This window comes from Taeniopygia guttata, chromosome 35, assembly GCF_048771995.1.
Source record: "Taeniopygia guttata chromosome 35, bTaeGut7.mat, whole genome shotgun sequence".
In the NCBI taxonomy this organism is placed as follows: domain Eukaryota; kingdom Metazoa; phylum Chordata; class Aves; order Passeriformes; family Estrildidae; genus Taeniopygia; species Taeniopygia guttata.
The window spans coordinates 1071292-1098397 of record NC_133060.1 but is presented as its reverse complement, the minus strand read 5'-3'; the positions used below and the strand labels follow the sequence as shown (position 1 = coordinate 1098397).

Here is a 27106-nt window from a genome sequence, read left to right as displayed (position 1 = left end):
TCTTCTGTTTAATAAACTTTATTTGATTTATAAATAAATGTTAATTTATTTACTTATAAACCCAAAATAATTTTATTTTTTAACCCTATTTTATTCCATTCAATTCACTTTATTTAATCCATAATTAAGCATTAATTTATTTATTCACAAACCCAAAAAGCATTTTATTTATTTTATTTATTCTATTTATTCTGTTTATTTATTTTATTTGACAAACCCAGACAATTTCGTTCCGTTTAATTCGCTTTATTTAATTTATAAATTAACACTAATTTATTCATTCACAAGCCCCGCCCCCCCAGATCTGGGGGTCCCTGAGGGGTCCCTGGGGGGGTCCCGGGGGTCTCCGGCCCCTCCCGGCTCTGCTCCGGCGGGACTCTGGGAGGGGAGGGGTTAATGATTAACCAGGGCAGCGCTAACGAGGCCGCCCCGCCCCCGGCCTAATTAACGCCGCTGATTAATGAACCACCCCCCGGGGCCGTGCAGGCAACGTTTGGGGGACCCCAAAGGGGCACTGAGGGGGGGGGGACCCCAAACACCCCCGGGAGCCCCAAAACTTCCTCAGGACCCCCAAAATGTCTCCGGGACCCCCAAAATTCCCCCCCTGGGACCCCCAAAACTCCCCACGACTCCAAAATGTCACCAAAACCACCCCGGGACCCCCAAAATGTCACCGGGACCCCGAATTCCCCCCTGGGACCCCCAAAATGTCACCGGGACCCTGAATTCCCCCCTGGGACCCCCAAAATGTCTCCGGGACCCCCAGAATGTCACCGGGACCCCGAATTCCCGGCCTGGCCCGGCCCCGCCCTCACCTGGGCCCGCAGGTGCACGAAGGTTCCGGAAGGCGCCGCCGCCCCCGCCCAGCCCGGGCCCGGCTCCGCCCCCGGGGGGAGGAACCGCACAGGCCCCGCCCTCGAGAGCGCCTGGAAGGCGGGGCCAAGCGGCTCCAGCCAATCACGATCCGCCTCCGGGCACTGCACCAGCACTGCGGGGTGGGGGGAAAACCACGCCCACAACATGGCTGCCACCATGGGGGCCGCCATCTTGGGGCAGGGAGGGGCATGCTGGGACTTGTAGTCCATTTTTGATCGGCCATATTGGGGCTCCCCAAGGCATGCTGGGATTCGTAGTCCCCACCCATGGCCGCCATCTTGGCACCCCCAAAACATGCTGGGACTTGTAGTTCCCTGCTAACGTCCCAAGGCATGCTGGGATTTGTAGTCCGTGTCTGATCAGCCATTTTGACTCCCCCCAAGGCATGCTGGGATTTGTAGTCCGGCCATTTTAGCTCCCCCCAAAGCCTGCTGGGATTTGCAGTCCGTGTCTGATCAGCCATCTTGGCTGCCCCAAAGCCTGCTGGGATTTGTAGTCCGGCCATTTTAGCTCCCCCCAAAGCCTGCTGGGATTTGTAGTCCCCCCCCACCCCCCGGCCGCCCCGGGGCATGCTGGGAGCTCACCTGGGGGGCGGGCGGCCCCCCCCAGCCGGAGGGTCTCGCGCAGCCCCCGCGCGGTCCGGACCAGCTCCAGCATGGCGGCCACCTGCGCCTCCAGCTCGGGGCTGCGCCAGTGGGCCTGGATGGGGGGCACGGCGGGGTGAGCCCAAAGCCCCCCCGGGAACCCCCAAAACCCCCTCAGGAACCCCAAAAACCACCCAAAACCCCTCAGGAATCCCAAAAACCACCGAAAAACCCCCTCAAGAACCCCCAAAACCACCCAAAAACCCCTCAGGAACCCCCAAAACCACCCAAAACCCCTCAGGAACCCCCAAAAAACACCCAAAACCCCCTCAGGAACCCCAAAAACCCCCTCAGGAACCCCAAAAAACACCCAAAACCCCCCTCGGGAACCCCATTAAACACCCAGGAACCCCAGAATCCACCCAACCCCTCCCTAGGAACCCCAGAAAACCACCCAAGGACCCCAAAAAACCGCCCAAGGACCCCAAAAAACCGCCCAAAGTTCCACCAGGAACCCCCAACCCACCCAGGGAACCCCCGGGGGATCCCCCAAACCCACCCTGAAGCCTCCCCCCACCTCCCAAAGCCCCCCCCAAATCCACCCCAATACCCCCCAGTGCCCCCCCAGTGCCCCCCAAATCCCCCCCAGTGCTCTCCCAGTGCCCTCCCAGTGCCTCCCAGTGCCCCCCAATGCCCTCCCAGTGCCCTCCAAATCCCCCCCAGTGCCCCCCAGTGCCCTCCCAGTGCCCTCCCAGTGCCCTCCCAGTCCCTCCCAGTGCCCTCCCAGTGCCCCCCCAGTGCCTCCCAGTGCCCCCCAGTGCCCCCCAAATCCCTCCCAGTGCCTCCCAGTGCCCCCCAAATCCCTCCCAGTGCCCCCCAGTGCCCCCCAGTGCCTCCCAGTGCCCCCCAGTGCCCCCCAAATCCCTCCCAGTGCTCTCCCAGTGCCCTCCCAGTGCCCCCCAGTGCCCTCCCAGTGCCCCCCAAATCCCCCCCAGTGCCCCCCAAATCCCCCCCAGTGCCCCCCAGTGCCCCCCAGTGCTCCCCAGTGCCCCCCAATGCCTTCCCAGTGCCCCCCAGTGCCCCCCAAATCCCCCCCAGTACCTCCCAGTGCCCCCCAGTGCCCCCCAGCTCTCACCAGCCGCCGGGGCTCGGGGAAGGGGGCCAGGCTGATGCTGGGGGGCGCGTGGGGGGCGCGGGGAAGGCGCTGCCAGAGCTCCTCGGTCAGGAACGGGGCGAAGGGGGACAGGAGGCGCAGCCCCAGATCGGCCGCGGCCGCCAGAGTGAGCACGGCGCCGGGACGGAGCTGAGGAGAGCGCAGAGACGCCTTGGCCACCTCCTGGGGGAGAGAGCAGAATTGGGGGAGAGATCCAGAAATGGGGGAGAAATCCAGAAATAATGGGGGGAGAGATCCCGAAATGGGGGAGAGATCCTGAAAATGGGGGCGGAAATCCCGAAATGGGGGAGAAATCCCAAAAATGGGGGGAGAAATCCCGAAATGGGGGCAGAGATCCCGAAATGGGGGCAGAGATCCCGAAATGGGGCAGAAATCCCGAAATGGGGACAGAAATCCCGAAATGGGGGCAGAAATCCTGAAATAGGGGGAGAAATCCCGAAACGGGGGGAGAAATCCCGAAAATGGGGGAGAGATCCCAAAATGGGGGCGGAAATCCCAAAAATGGGGGAGAGATCCCGAAAATGGGGGCAGAGATCCCGAAATGGGGGCGGAAATCCTAAAAATGGGGGCGGAAATCCCGAAATGGGGGGAGAGATCCCAAAACTGGGGGAGAAATCCAGAAATGGGGGAGAGATCCTGAAATGGGGGCAGAGATCCCGAAATGGGGCAGAAATCCCAAAAATGGGGGTGGAAATCCAGAAACGGGAGGAGAAATCCCGAAAATGGAGGCGGAAATCCAGAAACGGGGGGAGAAATCCCGAAATGGGGGGAGAAATCCTGAAATGGAGATAAGGAGTGGGGTTTGGGGCAGAAATGGCAAAATTGGGACAGAAATCCCAAAATGGGGGCAGAGATCCCGAAATAGGGGGAGAGATCCCAAAATGGGGGAGAGATCCCGAAATAATGGGGGGAGAGATCCAGAATTGGGGGAGAAATCCCAAAATGGGGCAGAAATCCCAAAAATGGGGGTGGAAATCCAGAAACGGGAGGAGAAATCCTGAAATGGGGGGAGAGATCCCAAAATGGGGGAGAGATCCAGAAACGGGGACAGAAATCCCGAAAATGGGGGCAGAAATCCTGAAATGGGGGCAGAGATCCCGAAATGGGGGAGAAATCCAGAAACGGGGATAAGGAGTGGGGTTTGGGGGGAGAAATCCCAAAATTGGGACAGAAATTCCAAAATGGGGACAGGGCCCATTTTTCAGATTCCCATTTTTTGGGGTACCCATTTTTCAGAATGTCCATTTTTTGGGATGCCCATTTTTTTGGGATGCTCATTTTTTTGGGATGCTCATTTTTCAAAGTACCCATTTTTTGGGACGCCCATATTTTGGGATGCCCCATTTTTTAGGATTCCCATTTTTTGGGACGCCCATTTTTCAGAATGCCCATTTTTTTAAGATTCCCATTTTTCAGAATGCCCATTTTTTGGGACGCCCATATTTCAGAATGCCCATTTTTTGGGATGCCCATTTGTCAGAATGCCCATTTTTTTAAGATTCCCATTTTTCTGGAATGCCCATATTTTGGGATGCCCATTTTTCACAGTGTCCATTTTTGGGCTGCCACACTTTTCGGGGTGCCCGTTTTTTTGGGGTGCCCGTTTTTTGGGGTGCCCATTTTTTGGGGTGCCCACTTTCGGGGTGCCCGTTTTTTTGGGATGCCCATTTTCGGGGTGCCCATTATTTCAGGGTGCCCATTTTCGGGGTGCCCGTTTTTTTGGGGTGCCCATTTTCAGGGTGCCCATTTTTGGGGTGCCCGTTTTTAGGGTGCCCGTTTTTGGGGTGCCCGTTTTCGGGGTGCCCGTTTTCGGGGTGCCCGTTTTTTCAGGGTGCCCGTTTTCGGGGTGCCCGTTTTTTTGGGGTGCCCGTTTTTGGGGTGCCCATTTTTGGGGTGCCCTACCAGGTAGACGTCGCAGAGGCAGCGCAGCCAAAAGCTCTGCACGGCGCCCACGGCCCCCTGAACCTCCAGAGCCCCCAGACGGGCACCGACCTCGGCCCCCGCCGCGGCCAGGCGGGCCAGCAGCCAGCGGTCCAGGGGGGCTGCTGGGACCACCTGCATTGGGGAGAAAAATGGGAATTTGGGGAAAAAAATGGGAATTTGGGGAAAAAACCCCAAAAATCGGGGTGAAAAAACGGGAATTTGGGGTGAAAAAACAGGAATTTGGGGGGATCTGGGATTGGGGAGGGGGCTCAGAGCTGGGCCAGCAGCCAGCGGTCCAGGGGGGCTGCTGGGACCACCTGGATGGGGAGAAAAAATGGGAATTTGGGGAAAAAAATGGGAATTTGGGGAGAAAAAATGGGAATTTGGGGAGAAAAAATGGGAATTTGGGGAGAAAAAATGGGAATTTGGGGAAAAAAAACAAAATTGGGGTGAAAAAACGGGTATTTGGGGGGTCTGGGATTGGGGAGGGGGCTGAGGGATGGGCCAGCAGCCAGCGGTCCAGGGGGTCTGCCGGGACCACCTGGATTGGGGGAAAAAATGGGAATTTGGGAAAAAAAATGGGAATTTGGGAAAAAAAACAAAAATTTGGGTGAAAAAACGGGTATTTGGGGGGTCTGGGACTGGGGAGGGGGCTCAGAGCTGGGCCAGCAGCCAGCGGTCCAGGGGGGCCACCGGGACCACCTGCATTGGGGAGAAAAAATGGGAATTTGGGAAAAAAAATGGGAATTTGGGGAGATCTGGGATTGGGGAGGGGGCTCAGGGCTGGGCCAGCAGCCAGCGGTCCAGGGGGGCTGCCGGGACCACCTGCATTGGGGAGAAAAAATGGGAATTTGGGAAAAAAAATGGGAATTTGGGGAAAAAAATGGGAATTTGGGGAAAAAAACCAAAAATCAGGGTGAAAAAACGGGAATTTGGGGTGAAAAAACGGGTATTTGGGGAGATCTGGGATTGGGGAGGGGGCTCAGGGCTGGGCCAGCAGCCAGCGGTCCAGGGGGGCTGCTGGGACCACCTGCATTGGGGAGAAAAAATGGGAATTTGGGGAAAAAAAATGGGAATTTGGGAAAAAAAAAATGGGAATTTGGGGTGAAAAAACGGGTATTTGAGGGATCTGGGATTGGGGAGGGGGCTCAGAGCTGGGCCAGCAGCCAGCGGTCCAGGGGGGCTGCCGGGACCACCTGCATTGGGGAGAAAAAACGGGAATTTGGGAAAAAAAAATGGGAATTTGGGGAGAAAAAATGGGCATTTGGGGAAAAAACCCCAAAAATCGGGGTGAAAAAACGGGAATTTGGGGGGTCTGGGATTGGGGAGGGGGCTCAGAGCTGGGCCAGCAGCCAGCGGTCCAGGGGGGCCACAGGGACCACCTGCATTGGGGAGAAAAAATGGGAATTTGGGGAAAAAAATATGGGAATTTGGGGAAAAAAAAAATTGAGAAAAAAACCCAAAAATCTGGGTGAAAAAACGGGAATTTGGGGGGTCTGGGATTGGGGAGGGGGCTCAGAGCAGGGCCAGCAGCCAGCGGTCCAGGGGGGCTGCTGGGACCACCTGCATTGGGGAGAAAAAATGGGAATTTGGGAAAAAAAATGGGAATTTGGGGAAAAAAAATGGGAATTTGGGGAAAAAAAATGGGAATTTGGGGAAAAAAACCCAAATCGGGGTGAAAAAACGGGAATTTGGGGGGTCTGGGATTGGGGAGGGGGCTCAGGGCTGGGCCAGCAGCCAGCGGTCCAGGGGGGCCGCCGGGACCACCTGCATTGGGGAGAAAAAATGGGAATTTGGGGAAAAAAATGGGAATTTGGGGAAAAAAAATGGGAATTTGGGGAAAAAAATGGGAATTTGGGGAAAAAAAACCCAAAATCGGGGTGAAAAAATGGGAATTTGGGGTGAAAAAACGGGTATTTGGGGGGTCTGGGACTGGGGAGGGGGCTCAGAGCTGGGCCAGCAGCCAGCGGTCCAGGGGGGCTGCTGGGACCACCTGGATGGGGAGAAAAAAACCAAAAATTGGGGTGAAAAATGGGAATTCGGGGAAAAAAACCAAAAATTGGGGTGAAAAAACCAAAAATTGGGAAAAAACCCCAGGAATTTGGGGCGAAAAACATGAATTTGGGGTGAAAAAACGGGTTTTAGGAAATGTTTTTGGGGTGTTTTTGGGACCCCTGGGGATTTGGGGGTGCCGGTGCCACCTGGGGGGGTCCCCGGGGGTTGGGGGGGTTTGGGGGTGCCGGTACCTCCTCGGGGGGTTTTGGGGGGATTTGGGGGTGCCGGTACCTCCTCGGGGGGTTTTGGGGGGGATTTGGGGGTGCCGGTACCTCCTCGGGGGGTTTTGGGGGGGATTTGGGGGTGCCGGTACCTCCTTGGGGGGTTTTGGGGGCTGGGGGGGATTTGGGGGGGTCTGGGGGGATTTGGGGGGGTTTGGGGGAATTTTGGGGGATTTGGGGGTGCCGGTACCTCCTCGGGGGGTTTTGGGGGGCCCCCCTGGCCCTGCAGGGCCCCCAGCACGAAGCCCACCGCGTTCCAGACCTTATTGCAGAAGCGGCGCTGAGTCAGCACCGAGGCCACGCCCAGGCGGATTTCGGGGCCTGGGGGGGGGTTTGGGGTCATTTGGGGTCAGGGGGGGCACCAGGACCCCCCCAAAAACCCCCAAAAACCCCCAGACCCCCCCAGTGCCCACTGAGGCTTCTCCCAGTAACTCCCAGTTCCCCAAAGCTCCTTCCCAGTGCCCCCAGTGGGGTCCCAGGGGGATTTGGGGGGTCCATGGTGGATTTGGGGGGGGGTCCCAGAGGGATTTGGGGGGGGTTTCAGGGGGATTTTGGGGGGGGTCTCAGGGGGATTTGGGGGTATTTGGGGATCCCAGTGGGATTTGGGGGTCCCTAAGGGGTTCAGGGGGATTTGGGGGGGGGTCCCAGGGGGATTTGGGGTATTTGGGGATCCCAGTGGGATTTGGGGGTCCCTAAGGGGTTCAGGGGGATTTGGGGGGGTCCCAGGGGGATTTTGGGGTATTTGGGGGTCCCTGGGTGAATTTGGGGGTGATTTGGGGGGGGGGGGGATTTTGGGGTATTTGGGGGTCCCAGTGGGATTTGGGGGTGATTTGGGGGGGGGGTCCCAGGGGGATTTTGGGGTATTTGGGGATCCCAGTGGGATTTGGGGGTCCCTAAGGGGTTCAGGGGGATTTGGGGAGGGGGTCCCAGGGGGATTTTGGGGTATTTGGGGGTCGCAGGATGATTTGGGGGTCCCTAAGGGGTTCAGGGGGATTTGGGGGGGGGTCCCAGGGGGATTTGGGGCGGGGGTCTCACCGTGGGCATCGTGGGTGCACAGGGCGAGCCTCAGGGCGTCGGCGCCGCACTCGGGGATCCCCTGCGGGAACTGCCGCCTCTGGGGGGATTTTGGGGGGCTCAGGAGGGAATTTGGGGGGTCCTGGGTCAGTTTGGGGGGATTTTGGGGGGTCCTGGGTCGGTTTTGGGGGGCTCTGGGTGGTTTTTGGGGGGTCCTGGGTCGGTTTTGAGGGGCTCTGGGGGGATTTTGGGGGGTCCTGGGTCGGTTTTCGGGGGCTCTGGGGGATTTTGGGGAATTTAGGGGGTCCCGAGTCGGTTTTGGGGGGCTCAGGGGGGATTTGGGGATTCAAGGGGGATTTTTGGGGGGCTCTGGGTGGTTTTTGGTGGGTCCTGGGTCGGTTTTGGGGGGCTCTGGGTGGTTTTTGGGGGATTTTGGGGGGTCCTGAGTCAATTTTGGGGGGCTCAGGGGGGATTTGGGGATTCAGGGGGGATTTTTGGGGGGCTCTGGGTGGTTTTTGGGGGGGTCCTGGGTCGGTTTTGGGGGGGCTCTGGGTGGTTTTTGGGGGGCTCTGGGTGGTTTTTGGGGGGCTCTGGGTGGTTTTTGGGGGGCTCTGGGTGGTTTTTGGGGGGCTCTGGGTGGTTTTTGGGGTCCCACCTGCCCCTCCTGGGCCGCCTGCAGCTCCCGTGGGTCCAGAGTTCGGGTCCGGAGCTTCTCCTGCAGCTCCTGGGGGAGCAAAACCCCAAAATTACCCCAAAATTACCCCAAAATCACCCCAAAACTGCTCCAAAATCACCCCAAAAAAACCACCCCAAACCACCCCAAAAACTCTCCAAAATTAACCCAAAATAGCAGCCCAAAATCACCCCCAAACCTACTGATATCACCCCAAAATTACCTCAAAATGACCCAAAAACTGCTCCAAAATCACCCCAAAAAACCACCCAAAACCACCCCAAGATGATGTGAAAATTTTTTGGGGTTTTAGGGTTGGATTTTTTTGGGGTTTTTGGGGTTCCAAGGTTGGGTTTTTTTGGGGTTTCAGGGCTGTTTTTTTGGGGTTTTAGGGTTGGATTTTTTTGGGGTTTTTGGGGTTCCAGGGTTGGGTTTTTTTGGGGTTTCAGGGTCAGGCTGTTTTTGGGGTTTCAGGAGTGGGTTTTTTTGGGTTTTAGGGTTGGATTTTTTTGGGGTTTTTGGGGTTCCAGGGTTGGGTTTTTTGGGGTTTCAGTGCCAGGGTATTTTTGGAGTTTCAGGGCTGGGTTTTTTTGGGTTTTAGGGTTGGATTTTTTTGGGGTTTTTGGGGTTCCAGGGTTGGGTTTTTTGGGGTTTCAGGGCCAGGGTATTTTTGGGGTTTCAGGGCTGGGTTTTTTGGGGTTTTAGGGTTGGATTTTTTTTGGGTTTTTGGGGTTCCAGGGTTGGGTTTTTTTGGGGTTTCAGTGCCAGGGTATTTTTGGAGTTTCAGGGGTGGGTTTTTTGGGGTTTTAGGGTTGGATTTTTTTTGGGTTTTTGGGGTTCCAGGGTTGGGTTTTTTTGGGGTTTCAGTGCCAGGGTATTTTTGGGGTTTCAGGGCTGTTTTTTTGGGGTTTTAGGGTTGGATTTTTTGGGAGTTTTGGGGTTTTAGGGTTGGATATTTTGGGTTTTTGGGGTACCTGCAGCGAGGCGCCCCCGATGACGTCGCGGGGGTCGATGACGTTCCCCAGGGATTTGCTCATCTTGCGGCCCTGGGGGTCCCGGACCAGCGCGTGCAGCAGCACCTGGGGGGGCAAAAACGGGGATGGGGACCCCAAAAATGGGATTGGGGACCCCAAAAACGGGATTGGGGACCCCAAAAATGGGGAGAGCGGCCCTGAAAATGGGGATGGGGACCCCAAAAACAGGATCAGGGACCCCAAAAATGGGGAGAGGGACACAAAAAATGGGATTAGAGACCCCAAAATGGGGAGAGGAACACCAAAAATGGGGTCAGGAGACCCTTGGGGACCCTCGGGGACCCTTGGGGACACCTGGGGACATTTGGGGACCCTCGGGGACACTTGGGGACATCCACAGAGCCCTTGGGGACGCTTGGGGACACCAAAAACACAACGAGAAACCCCAAAACCTCTGGGAATGGGGGGATTTTGGGACCACTGGGGACATTTGGGGACCCCTGGGGACCCCTGGGGACACCTGGGGACCCTCGGGGACATTTGGGGACCCTTGGGGACATTTGGGGACCTTTGGGGACACTTGGGGACCCTTGGGGACACCGAGAACACAACGAGAAACCCCAAAACCTCTGGGAATGGGGGGATTTTGGAACCCTTGGGGACACTTGAGGACATTTGGGGACCCTCAGGGACATTTGGGGACCCTCGGGGACACTTGGGGACATCCACAGAGCCCTTGGGGACGCTTGGGGACACCAAAAACACAACGAGAAACCCCAAACCCTCTGGGAATGGGGGGATTTTGGGACCCTTGGGGACATTTGGGGACACCTGGGGACCCTTGGGGACATTTGGGGAACCTCAGGGACATTTGGGGACACTCGGGGACAGGTGACCTGGCGGAAGGGCAGCTGTCCCGTCAGCTGCTGGCCCAGCATGGCCATCCGGGCCACCCAGAAGAAGAGGAGGTCACTGCCCGTCACCAACAGCGACGTCGGGTAGAAACGGCGCAGGTCGGGGCTCTGGGGACATTTGGGGACATCTGGGGACATTTGGGGACATTTGGGGACATCTGGGGACACTTGGGGACATTTGGGGACACTTGAGGACATTTAGGGACACTGAGTGACTCAGCGAACATTGGGGACACCGAGGGGACATTTGGGGACACTTGGGGACACTGAGAGGACACTTGGGGACATTTGAGGACACTGAGGGGACACTAAGGGGACACTTGGGGACACTCAGGGGACACCTGGGGACACTGAGGGGACACTTGAGGACATTTGGGGACACTTGGGGACACTGAGGGGACACTGAGGGGACACTGAGGGGACACTTGGGGACATTTGGGGACACTGAGGCGACACTTGGGGACACCGAGGGGACATTTGGGGACACTTGGGGACATTTGAGGACACTGAGAGGACACCTGGGGACATTTGAGGACACTGAGGCGACACTTGGGGACACCGAGGGGACATTTGGGGACACACAGGGGACACTTGGGGACATTTGGGGACATTTGGGGACACTGAGGGGACACTAAGGGGACACTTGGGGACATTTGGGGACATTTGGGGACACTTGGGGACACTGAGGGGACACCTGGGGACACTGAGGGGACACTTGGGGACATTTGGGGACACTGAAGGGACATCTGGGGACACTTGGGGACACTTGGGGACACCGAGGGGACATTTGGGGACACTTGGGGACACTGAGGGGACACTTGAGGACATTTGGGGACACTTGGGGACATTTGGGGACATTTGGGGACACTTGGGGACACTGAGGGACTCAGGGAACATTGGGGACACTTGGGGACACTTGGGGACACTTGGGGACACTTGGGGACATGGGGGTCTCACCTGCTCGGGCCAGCCCAGGGCGGCGAAGGGGAAGAGGGCGGAGGAGAACCACGTGTCCAAAACGTCGGGGTCTGGGGACAAATGTCACCAACTGTCACCAAATGTCACCAAGTGTCACCAAACGTCACCAAACGGCCCCAAAACGTCGGGGTCTGGGGACAGGAGTGACACAAAATCCGAATTTTCCCCCGAATTTCCCCCAAATTCAGGCCCCGCCCACCTGTCTCACCTTGCTGCAGGTGCAGCTCCTGGGGAGGAGCAAATATCCGATTTTAACCCAAAAAAATAAAAAAAAATCCTAAAAAAACCCAGAAAACCCCAAAAAAATCCCCAAAAAATCCCCAAAAATCCCCCAAAAATGCAAATTTCCCCCCAAATTCGGGGCCCCGCCCACCTGTCTCACCTTGCTGCAGGTGCAGCTCCTGGGGGGGAGCAAATATCCGATTTTAACCCAAAAAAACCCCCCAAAACCCAAAATATCTGTAAAAAAACCCCAAAATTCTAAAATATCTGTAAAAAAAACCCCAGAAAACCCCCAAAAAAAGCAAATTTCCCCCAAATTTGGGGCCCCGCCCACCTGCCTCACCTTGCTGCAGGTGCAGCTCCTGGGGGAGGAGCAAATATCCGATTTTAACCCAAAAAAACCCCCCAAAAACCAAAATATCTGTAAAAAAACCCCACAAAATCTAAAATATCTGTAAAAAAACCCAAAAAAACCCCCAAAAAAAGCAAATTTCCCGAATTTGGGCCCCGCCCACCTGTCTCACCTTGCTGCAGGTGCAGCTCCTGGGGAGGAGCAAATATCCGATTTTAACCCAAAAAAAAACCCCAAAAACCAAAATATCTGTAAAAAAACCCCAAAATCTAAAATACCTGTAAAAAAACCCAAAAAACCCCCAAAAAATGCAAATTTCCCCCCAAATTCGGGGCCACACCCACTTGTCTCACCTTGCTGCAGGTGCAGCTCCTTGGGGAGGAACAAATATCCGATTTTAACCCCCAAAAACACCCCAAAAACCAAAATATCTGTAAAAAAACCCCAAAATTTAAAATATCTGTAAAAAAAACCCCAGAAAACCCCCAAAAAAAAGCAAATTTCCCCCAAATTCAGGCCCCGCCCACCTGTCTCACCTTGCTGCAGGTGCAGCTCCTGGGGGGGGAACAAATATCCGATTTTAACCCAAAAAAAAAAAAAATCCTAAAAAAACCCCAGAAACCCCCCAAAAAATCCCCAAAAAATGCAAATTTCCCAAATTCAGGCCCCGCCCACCCGTCTCACCTTGCTGCAGGTGCAGCTCCTGGGGGGGGAACAAATATCCGATTTAAACCCGAAAAAAATCCGAAAAAAATCCTAAAAAAACCCCAGAAACCCCCAAAAAATCCCCAAAAAAATGCAAATTTCCCAAATTCGGTGCCCCGCCCACCTGCCTCACCTTGCTGCAGGTGCAGCTCCTGGGGGGGGCACCCCAGGGCCGCCGCCGCCGCCGCTCGAGCTTCGGCCTCGCTGCGCCCCACGAACCACGGCCCCTCCTGGGGACCCCCGGGGGCACCTGGGGCACCCAAGGGACCACCTGGGGCACCCAAGGGACCACCTGGGGCACCCAAGGGACCACCTGGGGCACCGCCGGGGTCACCTGGGGCTCCTTGGGGACCGCCCGTCACCTGGTACGCGGGCACCTGGTGGCCCCACCAGAGCTGGCGGGACAGGCACCAATCCCTGCGGGGGATTCGGGGATTTGGGGATTTGGAGAGGGGTGGGGACACGGCTGGAGCCACGCCCACCACACCTGGGACATGTCCATCACACCTGGGACACGCCCAGAGCCACGCCCACCACACCTGAGACATGCCCACCACACCTGGGACTCACCCAGAGGAACTGAGACCCCACCCACAATACCTAAAACCCCGCCCACAACACCTGAGACACGCCCACCACACCTGGGCCACGCCCAGAGCCACGCCCACCACACCTGGGCCACGCCCACCCCACCTGAGCCCCGCCCCCGGCCCCGCCCTCACCCCGCGTTCTCCATCCAGGTTCTCCAGTTCTTCTCGTGGAATTCGGGCACCAGGCGGAGCCGCCCCGACGTCACCGCCTGCACAGGTGAGACCCCAGGTGTGCCCAGGTGTGCTCCAGGTGTGCCCAGGTGTGTCCCAGGTGTGCCCAGGTGTGCCCCAGGTGTGTCCCAGCTGCCCCCAGGTGTATCCAGGTGTGCCCAGGTGTGCCCAGGTGCCCCCAGGTGTGTCTCACCTGTCCCCAGGTGTATCCCAGGTGTGCCCAGGTGCCCCCAAGTGTATCCCAGGTGCCCCCAGGTGTGTCCCAGGTACACCCAGGTGTGTCCCAGGTGTGCCCAGGTGTGCCCAGGTGCCCCCAGGTGTGCCCAGGTGTATCCCAGGTGTGCCCAGGTGTATCCCAGGTGTGTCTCACCTGTCCCCAGCTGTATCCCAGGTGCCCCCATGTGCCCCAGGTGTGCCCAGGTGCCCCCAGGTGTGCCCAGGTGCCCCCAGGTGTACCCCAGGTGCCCCCAGGTGCGCCCCAGGTGTATCCCAGCAGTGCCCAGGTGTGCCCAGGTACCCCCAGGTGTGCCCCCAGGTGCCCCCAGGTGCCCCCAGGTGTATCCCAGGTGTGCCCCAGGTGTGTGCCCAGGTGCCCCCAGGTGTGCCCCCTCACCTGCAGCGCTGCCCGGGCCATGTCCCCGCAGCTGAGGAACCACTGCCGCTTCAGCAGGAACTCGACCACGTCCCCGGAGCGGCTGTGGGGACACCAGGGGACACCTGAGGGACACCTGGGGACACCTGAGGGGATCCCGGGGACACTGGGGGACACCTGGGACACCTGAGGGACACCTGGGGACACCTGGGACACCTGAGGGACACCTAGGACACCTGAGGACACCTGAGGGACACCTGAGGGGACACCTGGGACACCTGAGGGACACCTGGGGACACCTGGGGACACCTGAGGGACACCTGAGGGACACCTGGGACACCTGAGGGGACATCTGGGGACACCTGAGGGGACCCCGGGGACACTGGGGGACACCTGAAGGGACCCAGGGACACCTAAAGGGACCCTGGGGACACCTGAGGGACACCTGAGGGACACCTGGGGACACCTGGGGACACCTGAGGGGACCTGGGGACACCTGAGGGACACCTGGGGACACCTGAGGGACACCTGAGGGGACCTGGGGACACCTGGGGGACACCTGGGGACACCTGAGGGACACCTGAGGGGACCTGGGGACACCTGGGGGACACCTGAGGGACACCTGGGACATCTGGGACACCAGGGGATACCTGAGGGACACCTGGGGACACCAGGGGACACCATAGGGGACTGAGGGACACCTGGGGACACCTGGGACACCTGAGGGGACCCTGGGGACACCTGAGGGGACCCAGGGGACACCCGAGGGGACACCTGGGGATACCTGAGGGGAAACAGGAGACACTGGGGACACCTGAGGGGACCTGGGGACACCTGAGGGGACACCTGGGACACCTGAGGGACACCTGGGGACACCAGGGGACACCTGGGGACACCTGAGAGGACCCAGGGGACACCCGAGGGGACACCTGGGGATACCTGAGGGGAAACAGGAGACACTGGGGACACCTGAGGGACACTGGAGACACATGTGGGGACACGTGGGGACACACCTGGGGACACCTGAGGGGACCCAGGGGACACTGGGGGACACCTGAGGGGACCCTGGGGACACCTGAGGGGACACCTGGGGACACTGGGGACATCTGAGGGACACACCTGGGGGACACCTGGGGACACCTGGGGACACCTGAGGGACACCTGGGGACACCTGGGGACACTGGGGACACCTGGGGACACCTGGGGACACCTGAGGGACACCTGGGACACCTGAGGGAACACCTGAGGGACACCTGGGGACATCTGGGGACACCTGAGGGACACTTGGGGACACCAGGGGACACCTGGGGACACCTGAGGGACACCTGGGGACACCTGAGGGGACACCTGAGGGACACCTGGGACACCTGGGGACACCTGGGAACACCCGAGGGGACCCTGGGGACACCTGAGGGGACCCTGGGGACACCTGGGGACACCTGAGGTGACACCTGGGGACACCTGAGGGACACCTGGGGACACCTGAGGATACCTGAGGGGACACCTGGGGACACCTGGGGACACTGGGGACACCTGAGGACACCTGAGGGGACACCTGGGGACACCTGGGGACACCAGGGGACACCTGGGGACACCTGGGGACGCACCTGCAGAGCGGCAGCGTCATGGCGTGGTCCTGCACCCCCCGGAGCAGCCCCCGCTGGGCCAAGGCGGCCATCACACGGTCACGGGCCTCGAACCGGGGCACGCCCTGGGGACACGGGACACTCAGGGGACACGGGGACACTCAGGGGACACGGGGACACTCAGGGGACACTCAGGGACACGGGGACACTCAGGGGACACTCAGGGGACACGGGGACACTCAGGGGACACGGGGACACTCGGGGGACACGGGGGGGTTGGGGACAGTGAGGGGACATTGGGGACATTGGGGACATTAGGGACAGTGGGGGGTTGGGGACATTGGGGACAGTGAGGGGACATGGGGACATTGGGGACATTAGGGACAGTGGGGGGTTGGGGACATTGGGGACAGTGAGGGGACATGGGGACATTGAGGGGGTTGGGGACATGGGGGGGACATTGGGGACATTGGGGGGGTTGGGGACATTGGGGGGGTTTGGGGACAGTGAGGGGACATTGGGGGGATTGGGGACATTGAGGGGCTTGGGGACATGGGGACATTGGGGAGGATGGGGGACATTGGGGGGACAGTTTAGGGACACTCAGGGACACTTTGGGACATTCAGGGACACTTTGGGGACACTCAGGCACACTCGGAGACAGTTTGAGGACACTCGGTGACACTTTGGGGACACTCAGGGACACTCAGGGACACTTTGGGGACACTTTGAGGCCACTCGGGGACACTTGGGGACACTCGGTGACACTTTGGGGACACTTTGAGGACACTCAGGGACACTCGGGGACACTTTGGGGACACTTTGAGGACACTCAGGGACACTCGGGGACACTTTGGGGACACTTTGAGGACACTCAGGGACACTTTGGGGACACTTTGGGGACACTCAGGGACACTCGGTGACACTTTGGGGACACTCGGGGACACTCGGGGACACTTTGGGGACACTTGGGGACACTCAGGGACAGTTTGGGGACACTCAGGAACACTCGGGGACACTTTGGGGACACCTGGGGACACCTGGGGACACACCTGCAGCCACCCCCCGCCCGGGGGCCTGAGGGTGCCGTCGTCGGCGATGACCGAGAGCAGCGGCAGCGCGTGGGCACGGGCCAGAGCCAGGTCCTGGGGGCTGTGCCCGGGGGTCACCTTCACCGCACCTGGGGACACCTGGGTCACACCTGGGGACACCTGGGGACACCTATGTCATCTGAGTCACACCTGTGTCACACCTGTGTCACCTACTGCCTGTCACCTGTGAGCTACTGTCACCCACTGTCACCCACAGGTCCTGGGGGCTGTGCCCGGGGGTCACCTTCACCGCACCTGGGGACACCTGTGTCACCTGGGGACACCTGGGTCACACCTATGTCACCTGGGTCACACCTGGGGACACCTGGGTCACCTACTGCCTGTCACCTGTGAGCTATGGTCACCCACTGTCACCCCTGTGTCACCCACAGGTCCTGGGGGCTGTGCCCGGGGGTCACCTTCACCGCACCTGGGGACACCTGGGTCACACCTGGGGACACCTGGGGACACCTGGGTCACACCTGGGTCACCCACAGGTCCTGGGGGCTGTGCCCGGGGGTCACCTTCACCGCACCTGGGGACACCTGGGTCACACCTGTGTCACCTGGGTCACACCTGGGGACACCTGGGTCACACCTGTGTCACCTGTGTCACACCTGTGTCACACCTGGGGACACCTGGGGACACCTGGGTCACCCCTGTGTCACACCTGTGTCACCCCTGTGTCACCCACAGGTCCTGGGGGCTGTGCCCGGGGGTCACCTTCACCGCACCTGGGGACACCTGGGTCACACCTGGGGACACCTGGGGACACCTGGGTCACCTGGGTCACACCTGGGGACACCTGGGTCACACCTGGGGACACCTGTGTCACACCTGTGTCACCCTCTGTCACCCACAGGTCCTGGGGACTGTGCCCGGGGGTCACCTTCACCGCACCTGGGTCACACCTGTGTCCCCTGGGTCACACCTGGGTCACCCCTGTGTCACCCACTGTCACCCCTGTGTCACCCACAGGTCCTGGGGACTGTGCCCGGGGGTGACCTTCACCGCACCTGGGGACACCTGGGTCACCTGGGGACACCTGGGTCACACCTGTGTCACACCTGGGGACACCTGGGTCACACCTGGGTCACACCTGGGTCACCTGGGTCACACCTGGGGACACCTGGGGACACCTGTGTCACACCTGTGTCACCTACTGTCACCCAGTGCTCCATCCCAGTCCCTCCCAGTCCCTCCCAGTTCACCCAGTGCCTCACCGGTGCCGCGCTGGGGCTGCACGTTGGGGTCTCCCACCACGGGCAGCAGGGCTCCGCTGAACGGGTGTCGCACCTGGCGGCCCTGCAGGTGCTGAGGGGGCGGGGCCAGCCCGGGACACGCCCCCGAGCCACCAGGTGAGGCCCCGCCCACCCAGGTGAGGCCCCGCCCACCCAGATGAGGCCACACCCACCCAGGTGATGCCACGCCCACCCAGGTGAGGCCACACCCATCCAGGTGAGGCCACACCCATCCAGGTGAGGCCACGTCCATCCAGGTGAGACCACGCCCATCCAGGTGAGGCCCCGCCCCCCAGGTGAGGCCCCGCCCTCACCAGGTACCGCGGGTCCTGCGGGTGCACGGCCACGGCCACGTCCCCAAACAGCGTCTCAGGGCGAGTGGTGGCCACTGGCACCTCCAGCTCTGGGGACACCCAGGGGACAGTGGGGACACTCAGGTGACACCCAGGGGACATTGGGGACACTCAGGGGACATCAGGGACACCCAGGTGACACCCACAGGACATTGGGGACACCCAGGTGACATCCAGGTGACACCCAGGGGACATTGGGGACATTGGGGACACCCAGGTGACACCCAGGGGACATTGGGGATACTCAGGTGACACCCAGGGGACACCCACAGGACATTGGGGACGCCCAGGGGACACCCAGGGGACACCCAGGGGACATTGGGGACACCCAGGTGACACCCAGAGGACATTGGGGACACTCAGGTGACACCCAGGGGACACCCAGGGGACATTGGGGACACCCAGGGGACACTGGGGACACTCAGGTGACACCCAGGGGACAGTGGGGACACTCAGGTGACACCCAGGGGACATCAGGGACACCCAGGTGACACCCAGGGGACACCCAGGGGACAGTGGGGACACCCAGGTGACACTGACAGGACATTGGGGACACCCAGGGGACACCCACAGGACATTGGGGACACTCAGGTGACACCCAGGGGACATTGGGGACACCCAGGGGACACCCAGGGGACATTGGGGACACCCAGGGGACACCCAGGGGACACCCAGGGGACATTGGGGACACCCAGGGGACACCCATGGGACAGTGGGGACACCCAGGTGACACCCACAGGACATTGGGGACACCCAGGTGACACCCAGGGGACACCCACAGGACATTGGGGACACCCAGGGGACACCCAGGGGACATTGGGGACACCCAGGTGACACCCAGGGGACACCCATGGGACATTGGGGACACCCAGGTGACACCCAGGGGACATTGGGGACACTCAGGGGACACCCAGGGGATGTTGGGGACACCCCGGTGTCCCCAGTGCCACCCCAATGTCCCCAGTGCCACCCCCGGTGTCCCCAGTGCCACCCCAATGTCCCCAGTGCCCCCCCTGTGTCCCCAGTGCCACCCTGATGTCCCCAGTGCCACCCCCGGTGTCCCCAGTGCCACCCCCGGTGTCCCCAGTGCCACCCAAGCTGTCCCCCAGTGCCACCCCAATGTCCCCAGTGCCACCCTGATGTCCCCAGTGCCACCCCAATGTCCCCAGTGCCACCCCAGATGTCCCCAGTGCCACCCTGATGTCCCCAGTGCCACCCAGGCTGTCCCCAGTGCCACCCCAATGTCCCCAATGCCACCCCCCGGTGTCCCCAGTGCCACCCACCGTCGTCCCCCTCCACGGGGTAGGCGAAGGTGACGAGGAGGCCGAAGGTGACGGGGTGGGGACAGTTGGGGACACTCAGCGCCGTGGGGCCCGTCAGGACACGGGGCTCCACCTGGGGGGGGCAGGGCGGGTCACAGCCCTGGGGACACCCTGGGGACATTGGGGACCCTTGGGGACACCCCTGGGGACATTGGGGACCCTTGGGGACACCCCTGGGACACCCTTGGGGACATTGGGGACCCACCTGGGACACCCTGGGACACCCCTGGGGACATTTGGGACACCCCTGGGACACCCTTGGGGACATTGGGGACACCCTGGGGACACCCCTGGGGACATTGGGGACACCCTGGGGACACCCTGGGACACCCCTGGGGACATTTGGGACACCCCTGGGACACCCTTGGGGACATTGGGGACACCCTGGGGACACCCCTGGGGACATTGGGGACACCCTGGGGACACCCTGGGACACCCCTGGGGACATTTGGGACACCCCTGGGACACCCTTGGGGACATTGGGGACCCTTGGGGACAGTTGGGGACATTGGGGCCACCTCAACATCGGCCAGGGTGGGTCAGAACCCTCGGGGACACCCATAGGACCCCTTTGGGGACCCTTGGGGACAGTTGGTGACCCTCGGTGACCCTTGGTGACCCTTGGGGACCCCTGGTGACCCTTGGGGACCCTTGGTGACCCTTGGTAACCCTTGGGGACCCCTGGTGACCCTTGGGGACATTGGGGACACCTCGACGTCGGCCAGCGCGGATCTCAGGGCGCAGCTCCAGGTGACACCCCTGGGACACCCTTGGGGACCCCTGGTGACCCTTGGTGACCCCTGGTGACCCCTGGTGACCCTTGGTGACCCCTGGTGGCCCCTGGTGACCCTTGGTGCCCCTTGGGGACACTGGGGACACCTCGACGTCGGCCAGCGCGGATCTCAGGGCGCAGCTCCAGGTGACAGCCCTGGGACACCCTTGGGGACCCCTGGTGACCCCTGGTGACCCTTGGGGACCCTTGGGGACATTGGGGACACCTCAACATCGGCCAGCGCGGATCGCAGGGCGCAGCTCCAGGTCACCACGCGCTCGTCCCGCCGGATCAGCCCCGCGGCCGCCAGACGCACGAAGGCCTCGGTCACCGCCCGCGAGAAGCCCTGGGGACGTTGGGGACACACGGGGACAGTTTGGGGACAGTTTGGGGACAGTTTGGGGACAGTTTGGGGAGAGTCTGGGGACGTGGGGACAGTTTGGGGACACTTTTAGGACAGTTTGGGGACAGTTTGGGGAGAGTCTGGGGACGTGGGGACAGTTTGGGGACACTTTTAGGACAATTTGGGGACAGTTTGGGGAGAGTCTGGGGACGTGGGGACAGTTTGGGGACACTTTTAGGACAGTTTGGGGACACTTTGGGGACAGCAGAGGCACTTGGGGACAGTCTGGGGAGAGTCTGGGGACGTGGGGACAGTTTGGGGACACTTGGAGACACTTTGGGGACAGTTTGGGGACAGCAGGGACAGTTGGGGACACATTGGGGACAGTTGAGGAGTGTTTGGGGACAGTTTGGGGACAGCAGGGACACTTTGGAGGCAGTTTGGGGACACTTGGGAACACCTGGGCAGAGGGGGAACATTTTGGGGACAGTTTGGGGACACTTTCAGGACAGTTTGGGGACAGCAGAGGCACTTGGGGACACATTGGGGACAGTTGAGGAGTGTTTGGGGACAGTTTGGGGACAGCAGGGACACTTTGGAGGCAGTTTGGGGACACTTGGAGACACTTGGGGACAGTTTGGGGACAGCTGAGGACTGTTTGGAGACAGTTTGGGGACAGTTTGGAGACCTGGGGACAGCTGGGGACAGCTGGGGACACTTGGGGGACACTTTGGGGACAGCTGGGGACAGGTTTGGGATAGTTTGGGGACAATGGGGACAGTTTAGGGACACTTGGGGACAGTTTGGGGACAATGGCGACACTTAGGGACAGTTTAGGGACACTTGGGGACAGTTTGGGGACAGCAGGGACACTTTGGAGGCAGTTTGGGGACACTTGGGGACAGTTTGGGGACAATGGCGACACTTGGGGACAGTTTGGGGATAATGGGGACACTTTGGGGACAGTTCTGGGATGTTTCGGGCAGAACTGGGAACATTTCGGGGCCAGATTGGAACACCTGGGGAAGGTTCGGACACTTGGGGACACCTGGGTGACCCTTGGGGACACCCGAGTGACCCTTGGGGACCCTTGGGGACAGTTGGGGACCCTTGGGGACCCCTGGGGACACTGGGGACCCTTGGGGACACTGGGGACACGCACGGGGTCCATGGTGAAGGCGCAGCGGCTCCAGTCCAGCGAGGCCCCGAGCGCCCGCAGCTGCCGCAGGATCTCGTCCCCGTGCCTGGGGGGACAGGGCGGTGACACCGCGGGGCCACCCCACCCCGAGGTGTCCCCAGGGTGTCCCCAATGTCCCCAGGTGTCCCCGATGTCCCCTCACCGCTCCTTCCAGCGCCAAACCTCGCGCAGGAACTCGGCCCGGCCCAGGTCCTGCCGGCGCAGCCGCCGCGTCTGCCAGAGCCAGCGCTCCACGATGGCCTGGGGACATCATTGGGGACATTGGGGACATCATTGGGGACATCAGGGACAGCCCTGGGGACATTGGGGACATTGGGGACATCGGGGACAGCCCCTGTGTCTGCCAGAGCCAGCGCTCCACGATGGCCTGGGGACATTGGGGACACATTGGGGACATTGGGGACATCACTGGGGACATTGGGGACATCATTGGGGACATTGGGGACATTATTGGGGACATCAGGGACAGCCCTGGGGACATTGGGGACATGTTGGGGACATTGGGGACATCCCCGGGGACATCGGGGACAGCCCCCGCGTCTGCCAGAGCCAGCGCTCCACGATGGCCTGGGGACATTGGGGACATGTTGGGGACATTGGGGACACGTTGGAGACATTGGGGACACGTTGGGGACATTGGAGACACATTGGGGACATCGGGGACAGCCGCCGTGTCTGCCAGAGCCAGCGCTCCACGATGGCCTGGGGACATTGGGGACATCATTGGGGACATTGGGGACATCCCTGGGGACATTGGGGACAGCCCCTGTGTCTGCCAGAGCCAGCGCTCCACAATGGCCTGGGGACATTGGGGACATCATTGGGGACATTGGGGACAGCCCTGGGGACATTGGGGACATCATTGGGGACATTGGGGACAGCCCTGGGGACATTGGGGACATCATTGGGGACATTGGGGACATCAGGGACAGCCCTGGGGACATTGGGGACATTGGGGACATTGGGGACACATTGGGGACATTGGGGACATCATTGGGGACATCAGGGACAGCCCCCGTGTCTGCCAGAGCCAGCGCTCCACGATGGCCTGGGGACATTGGGGACACGTTGGGGACATCCCTGGGGACATTGGGGACAGCCCCCGTGTCTGCCAGAGCCAGCGCTCCACGATGGCCTGGGGACATTGGGGACATTGGCGACATTGGGGACAGCCCCGGGGACATCGGGGACAGCCCCCGTGTCTGCCAGAGCCAGCGCTCCACGATGGCCTGGGGACATTGGGGACACGTTGGGGACATTGGGGACATCCCTGGGGACATCGGGGACAGCCCCCGTGTCTGCCAGAGCCAGCGCTCCACGATGGCCTGGGGACATTGGGGACACATTGGGGACATCCCTGGGGACATTGGGGACATCATTGGGGACATTGGGGACACATTGGGGACATTGGGGACATCATTGGGGACATTGGGGACATTGGGGACATCCCTGGGGACATTGGGGACATCATTGGGGACATTGGGGACACATTGGGGACATTGGGGACATCCCTGGGGACATTGGGGACAGCCCCTGTGTCTGCCAGAGCCAGCGCTCCACGATGGCCTGGGGACATTGGGGACATTGGGGACACGTTGGGGACATTGGGGACAGCCCCCGTGTCTGCCAGAGCCAGCGCTCCACGATGGCCTGGGGACATTGGGGACATTGGGGACATCACTGGGGACATTATTTGGGACATTGGGGACATGTTGGGGACATTGGGGACATCATTAGGGACATTGGGGACAGCCCTAGGGACATTGGGGACATCACTGGGGACATTGGGGACATCCTCGGGGACACGTTGGGGACATCCCTGAGGACAGGGCAAGCAGCTCTGGGGACATTTCAGGAGGATTTGGGGACATTTGGGGACACACCTGGGTGGCAATGCCAGCGTGGGGGTGTCAGGATGGGGATTTGGGGACATTTGGGGACATTGGGGACACACCTGGGTGGCAATGCCAGCGTGGTCGGTGCCCGGCACCCACAGGACGCTCCAGCCCTGCATCCTCCGCCTGCGCCCAAAAACCCCAAAATCACCCCAAAGTAACCCCAAAATCACCCCACAGTAACCCCCCAGACGACCCCAAAATATCCCCAAAAAAATCCCCCAAATGACCCCAAAAAAATTACCCCAAAGTCCCAAAACATTTCTAAAAAACCCCACAAAACAATCCCAAAATATTCCCATAAAAACACCCCAAAATCCCCAAAACAACCCCAAAAAAACACCCCCCAAACCCCACTGAAACCCCCAAATCCCACCCAAACCCCACTCAAAGCCCCCCAAACCCCACTGAACCCCCCCAAACCCCCCAAAATCCCCCCAAATCCCACTCAAACCCCCCCAAACCCCCCTTAAAACCCCCAAATCCCTCCCAAACCCCACTGAAGCCCCCCAAACCCCCCTTTAAACCCCCAAAACCCCCCCAGATCCCCCCCAAACCCCACTGAAGCCCCCCAAATCCCTCCCAAACCCCACTCAAACACCCCCAAACCCCACTGAAGCCCCCCCAAATCCCCCCCAAATCCCCCCCAAACCCCACTCAATCCCCCCAAACCCCCCTTTAAACCCCCAAAATCCCCCCAAATCCCCCCAAAACCCCACTGAAGCCCCCCAAACCCCACCCAAACACCCCCAAATCCCCCCAAATCCCCCCCAAACCCCACTGAAGCCCCCCAAAATCCCCCCCAAACCCCACTGAAGCCCCCCCAAATCCCCCCAAATCCCCCCCAAACCCCACTGAAGCCCCCCAAATCCTACTCAATCCCCCTCAAACCCCACTGAAACCCCCCAAACCCCACCCAAATCCCCCCCAAACCCCACGGAAGCCCCCCAAAGCCCCCCTTAAAACCCCCAAATCCCCCCAAACCCCACTCAAACCCCCCCAAACCCCACTGAAGCCCCCCAAAGCCCCCCCAAATCCCCCCCAAATCCCACTGAAGCCCCCCAAAATCCCCCCAAATCCCACTGAAGCCCCCCAAACCCCACTGAAAACCCCCCAAATCCCCCCCCAAACCCCACTGAAGCCCCCCCAAACCCCCCCAAACCCCCCTTTAAACCCCCAAAATCCCCCCAAATCCCCCCAAACCCCACGGAAGCCCCTCAAACCCCACCCAAATCCCCCCAAACCCCACTGAAGCCCCCCAAATCCCCCTCAAACCCCACAGAAGCCCCCCAAATCCCCCTCAAACCCCACTGAAGCCCCCCAAATCCCCCCCAAACTCCCCTTAAAACCCCCAAAATCCCCCCCAATCCCACTCAAACCCCCCCAAACCCCACGGAAGCCCCCCAAACCCCCCCAAACCCCCCCACCCCGCTGACCATCGGACCAGCACGTCCTGCAGGGTCACGCTCAGGGCGTGGCCCAGGTGGAGGGACCCGGTGACGTTGGGGGGGGGCAGCACCAGGCTCAGCACCGGGGCCCCCCCCGGGACCTGGGGGGCACAGCGGGGCTGGGGGGGCTGGGACCCCAAAAGTGGGGCTGGAACCCCCCCCAAAGTGGGGCTGGAACCCCCAAAGGTGGGGCTGGAACCCCCCCAAAGGTGGGGCTGGAACCCCCAAAGGTGGGGCTGGAACCCCCCAAGTGGGGCTGGAACCCCCAAAAGTGGGGCTGGAACCCCCAAAGTGGGGCTGGAACCCCCCAAAAGTGGGGCTGGAACCCCCCAAAGTGGGGCTGGAACCCCAAAGGTGGAGCTGGAACCCCCCAAATGGGGCTGGAACCCCCAAAAGTGGGGCTGGAACCCCAAAAGTGGGGCTGGAACACCCAAAAGTGGGGCTGGAACCCCCAAATGGGGCTGGAACCCCCCAAAACTGAGGCTGGACCCCCCCCAGGTAAATCTGGACCCCCCAAATGTGGGGCTGGACCCCCCCAAATGGGGCTGGACCCCCCCAGGTAAATCTGGACCCCCCAAAGGTGGGGCTGGACCCCCCCAGGTAAATCTGGACCCCCCAAAGGTGGGGCTGGACCCCCCCACAGGTGGATTTGGGGTTCCCCAGATGAATTTTGAACCCCCCCAGGTGATCTTTGACCCCCACCCAAATAATTTTTTGGGTCCTCCCAGGCATTTCTTACCCCCCAGGTGATTTTTGGGACCCCCCAGGTGATTTTTGGGACCCCCCCCAGGTGTGTCCCCCCTCACCTGCTCGGGGGGGAGGGGCTGAAGACCCCTCCCCTCTCCCACCACTGGTACCAGGCGGCCTCGACGTAGCGGGGGCTGTACCGGGGGGGCAGCGGCACGGCCGTGGCTGTGTCCCCAAATGTCACCTCAGGGGGGTGGCAGGGCCACCACCCCCTGAAACCCCCAAAAATCCACCCAAAAACCCAAAAAATCCACCCAAAATCCCCAAAAAATCCACCCCAAATCCCCCCAAACTGGGGCTGTACCGGGGGGGCAGCGGCACGGCCGTGGCTGTGTCCCCAAATGTCACCTCAGGGGGGTGGCAGGGCCACCACCCCCTGAAACCCCCGAAAATCCACCCAAAAAACCAAAAAATCCACCCAAAAAACCAAAAAACCCACCAAATATCCACCCAAAACCGCAAAAAATCCACCCAAAAACCCAAAAATCCACCCAAAACCCAAAAGAATCCACCCAAAAACCCAAAAAATCCACCCAAAACCCCAAAAAATTCACCCAAAACCTAAAAAATCCACCCAAAACCCCAAAAAATCCACCCAAAACCGCAAAAAATTCACCCAAAAACCCAAAAAAATCCACCCAAAACCACCCCAAAAAAACCACCAAAAAAACCCCAAAAAATCCACCCAAATCCCAAAAGAATCCACCAAAAATCCCCAAAAATCCCCCCAAACCCCCAAAAAATCCACCCAAAACCCAAAAGAATCCACCCCAAATCCCCAAAAATCCATCCAAAACCCAAAAAATCCACCCAAAACCCCCAAAAAATCCACCCAAAACCCCAAAAAATCCACCCAAACCCCAAAAAATCCACCCAAAACCCCAAAAATCCCCCCAAACCCCAAATCCTGCGCACCCTTTTTGCCGTCGGGCCCCAGCGGGTGCCGATATTCCACCTCGTCCTTGGGGCTCCAACCCTTGGGGAGGCCCTGCGGCTCCTGCGGGACCAGTACAGACCAGTATAAACCAGTACAAACCAGTATAAACCACTACAAACCAGTACGGACCAGCACAGAGCACCAGGAATTGCTGG

General features: G+C 60.1%; 1 protein-coding gene across 1 annotated transcript in view; it reads right to left on the bottom strand.

Moving 5' to 3' along the window:
• Positions 1–225: 225 nt before the first annotated feature.
• The window catches only part of VARS2 (valyl-tRNA synthetase 2, mitochondrial), a gene marked incomplete at its 5' end in the record, with an annotated part of 28227 nt that continues 1346 nt past the window's right edge, over positions 226–27106 (bottom strand). Inside the window, 27 exons of the mRNA XM_072921014.1 lie at positions 226–378; positions 816–988; positions 1461–1575; positions 2596–2796; positions 4537–4689; positions 7024–7154; positions 7869–7947; positions 8503–8571; positions 9495–9599; positions 10391–10516; positions 11366–11436; positions 12799–12915; positions 12946–13082; positions 13388–13464; positions 14040–14121; positions 15626–15729; positions 16657–16784; positions 17919–18009; positions 18251–18339; positions 19573–19684; positions 20610–20729; positions 21889–21970; positions 22067–22164; positions 23879–23945; positions 25256–25368; positions 26074–26179; positions 26930–27011. Coding sequence (XP_072777115.1) covers positions 274–378; positions 816–988; positions 1461–1575; positions 2596–2796; positions 4537–4689; positions 7024–7154; positions 7869–7947; positions 8503–8571; positions 9495–9599; positions 10391–10516; positions 11366–11436; positions 12799–12915; positions 12946–13082; positions 13388–13464; positions 14040–14121; positions 15626–15729; positions 16657–16784; positions 17919–18009; positions 18251–18339; positions 19573–19684; positions 20610–20729; positions 21889–21970; positions 22067–22164; positions 23879–23945; positions 25256–25368; positions 26074–26179; positions 26930–27011 — 2933 coding nt within the window. The remainder of the gene's footprint in view (positions 379–815; positions 989–1460; positions 1576–2595; positions 2797–4536; positions 4690–7023; positions 7155–7868; positions 7948–8502; positions 8572–9494; positions 9600–10390; positions 10517–11365; positions 11437–12798; positions 12916–12945; positions 13083–13387; positions 13465–14039; positions 14122–15625; positions 15730–16656; positions 16785–17918; positions 18010–18250; positions 18340–19572; positions 19685–20609; positions 20730–21888; positions 21971–22066; positions 22165–23878; positions 23946–25255; positions 25369–26073; positions 26180–26929; positions 27012–27106) is intronic.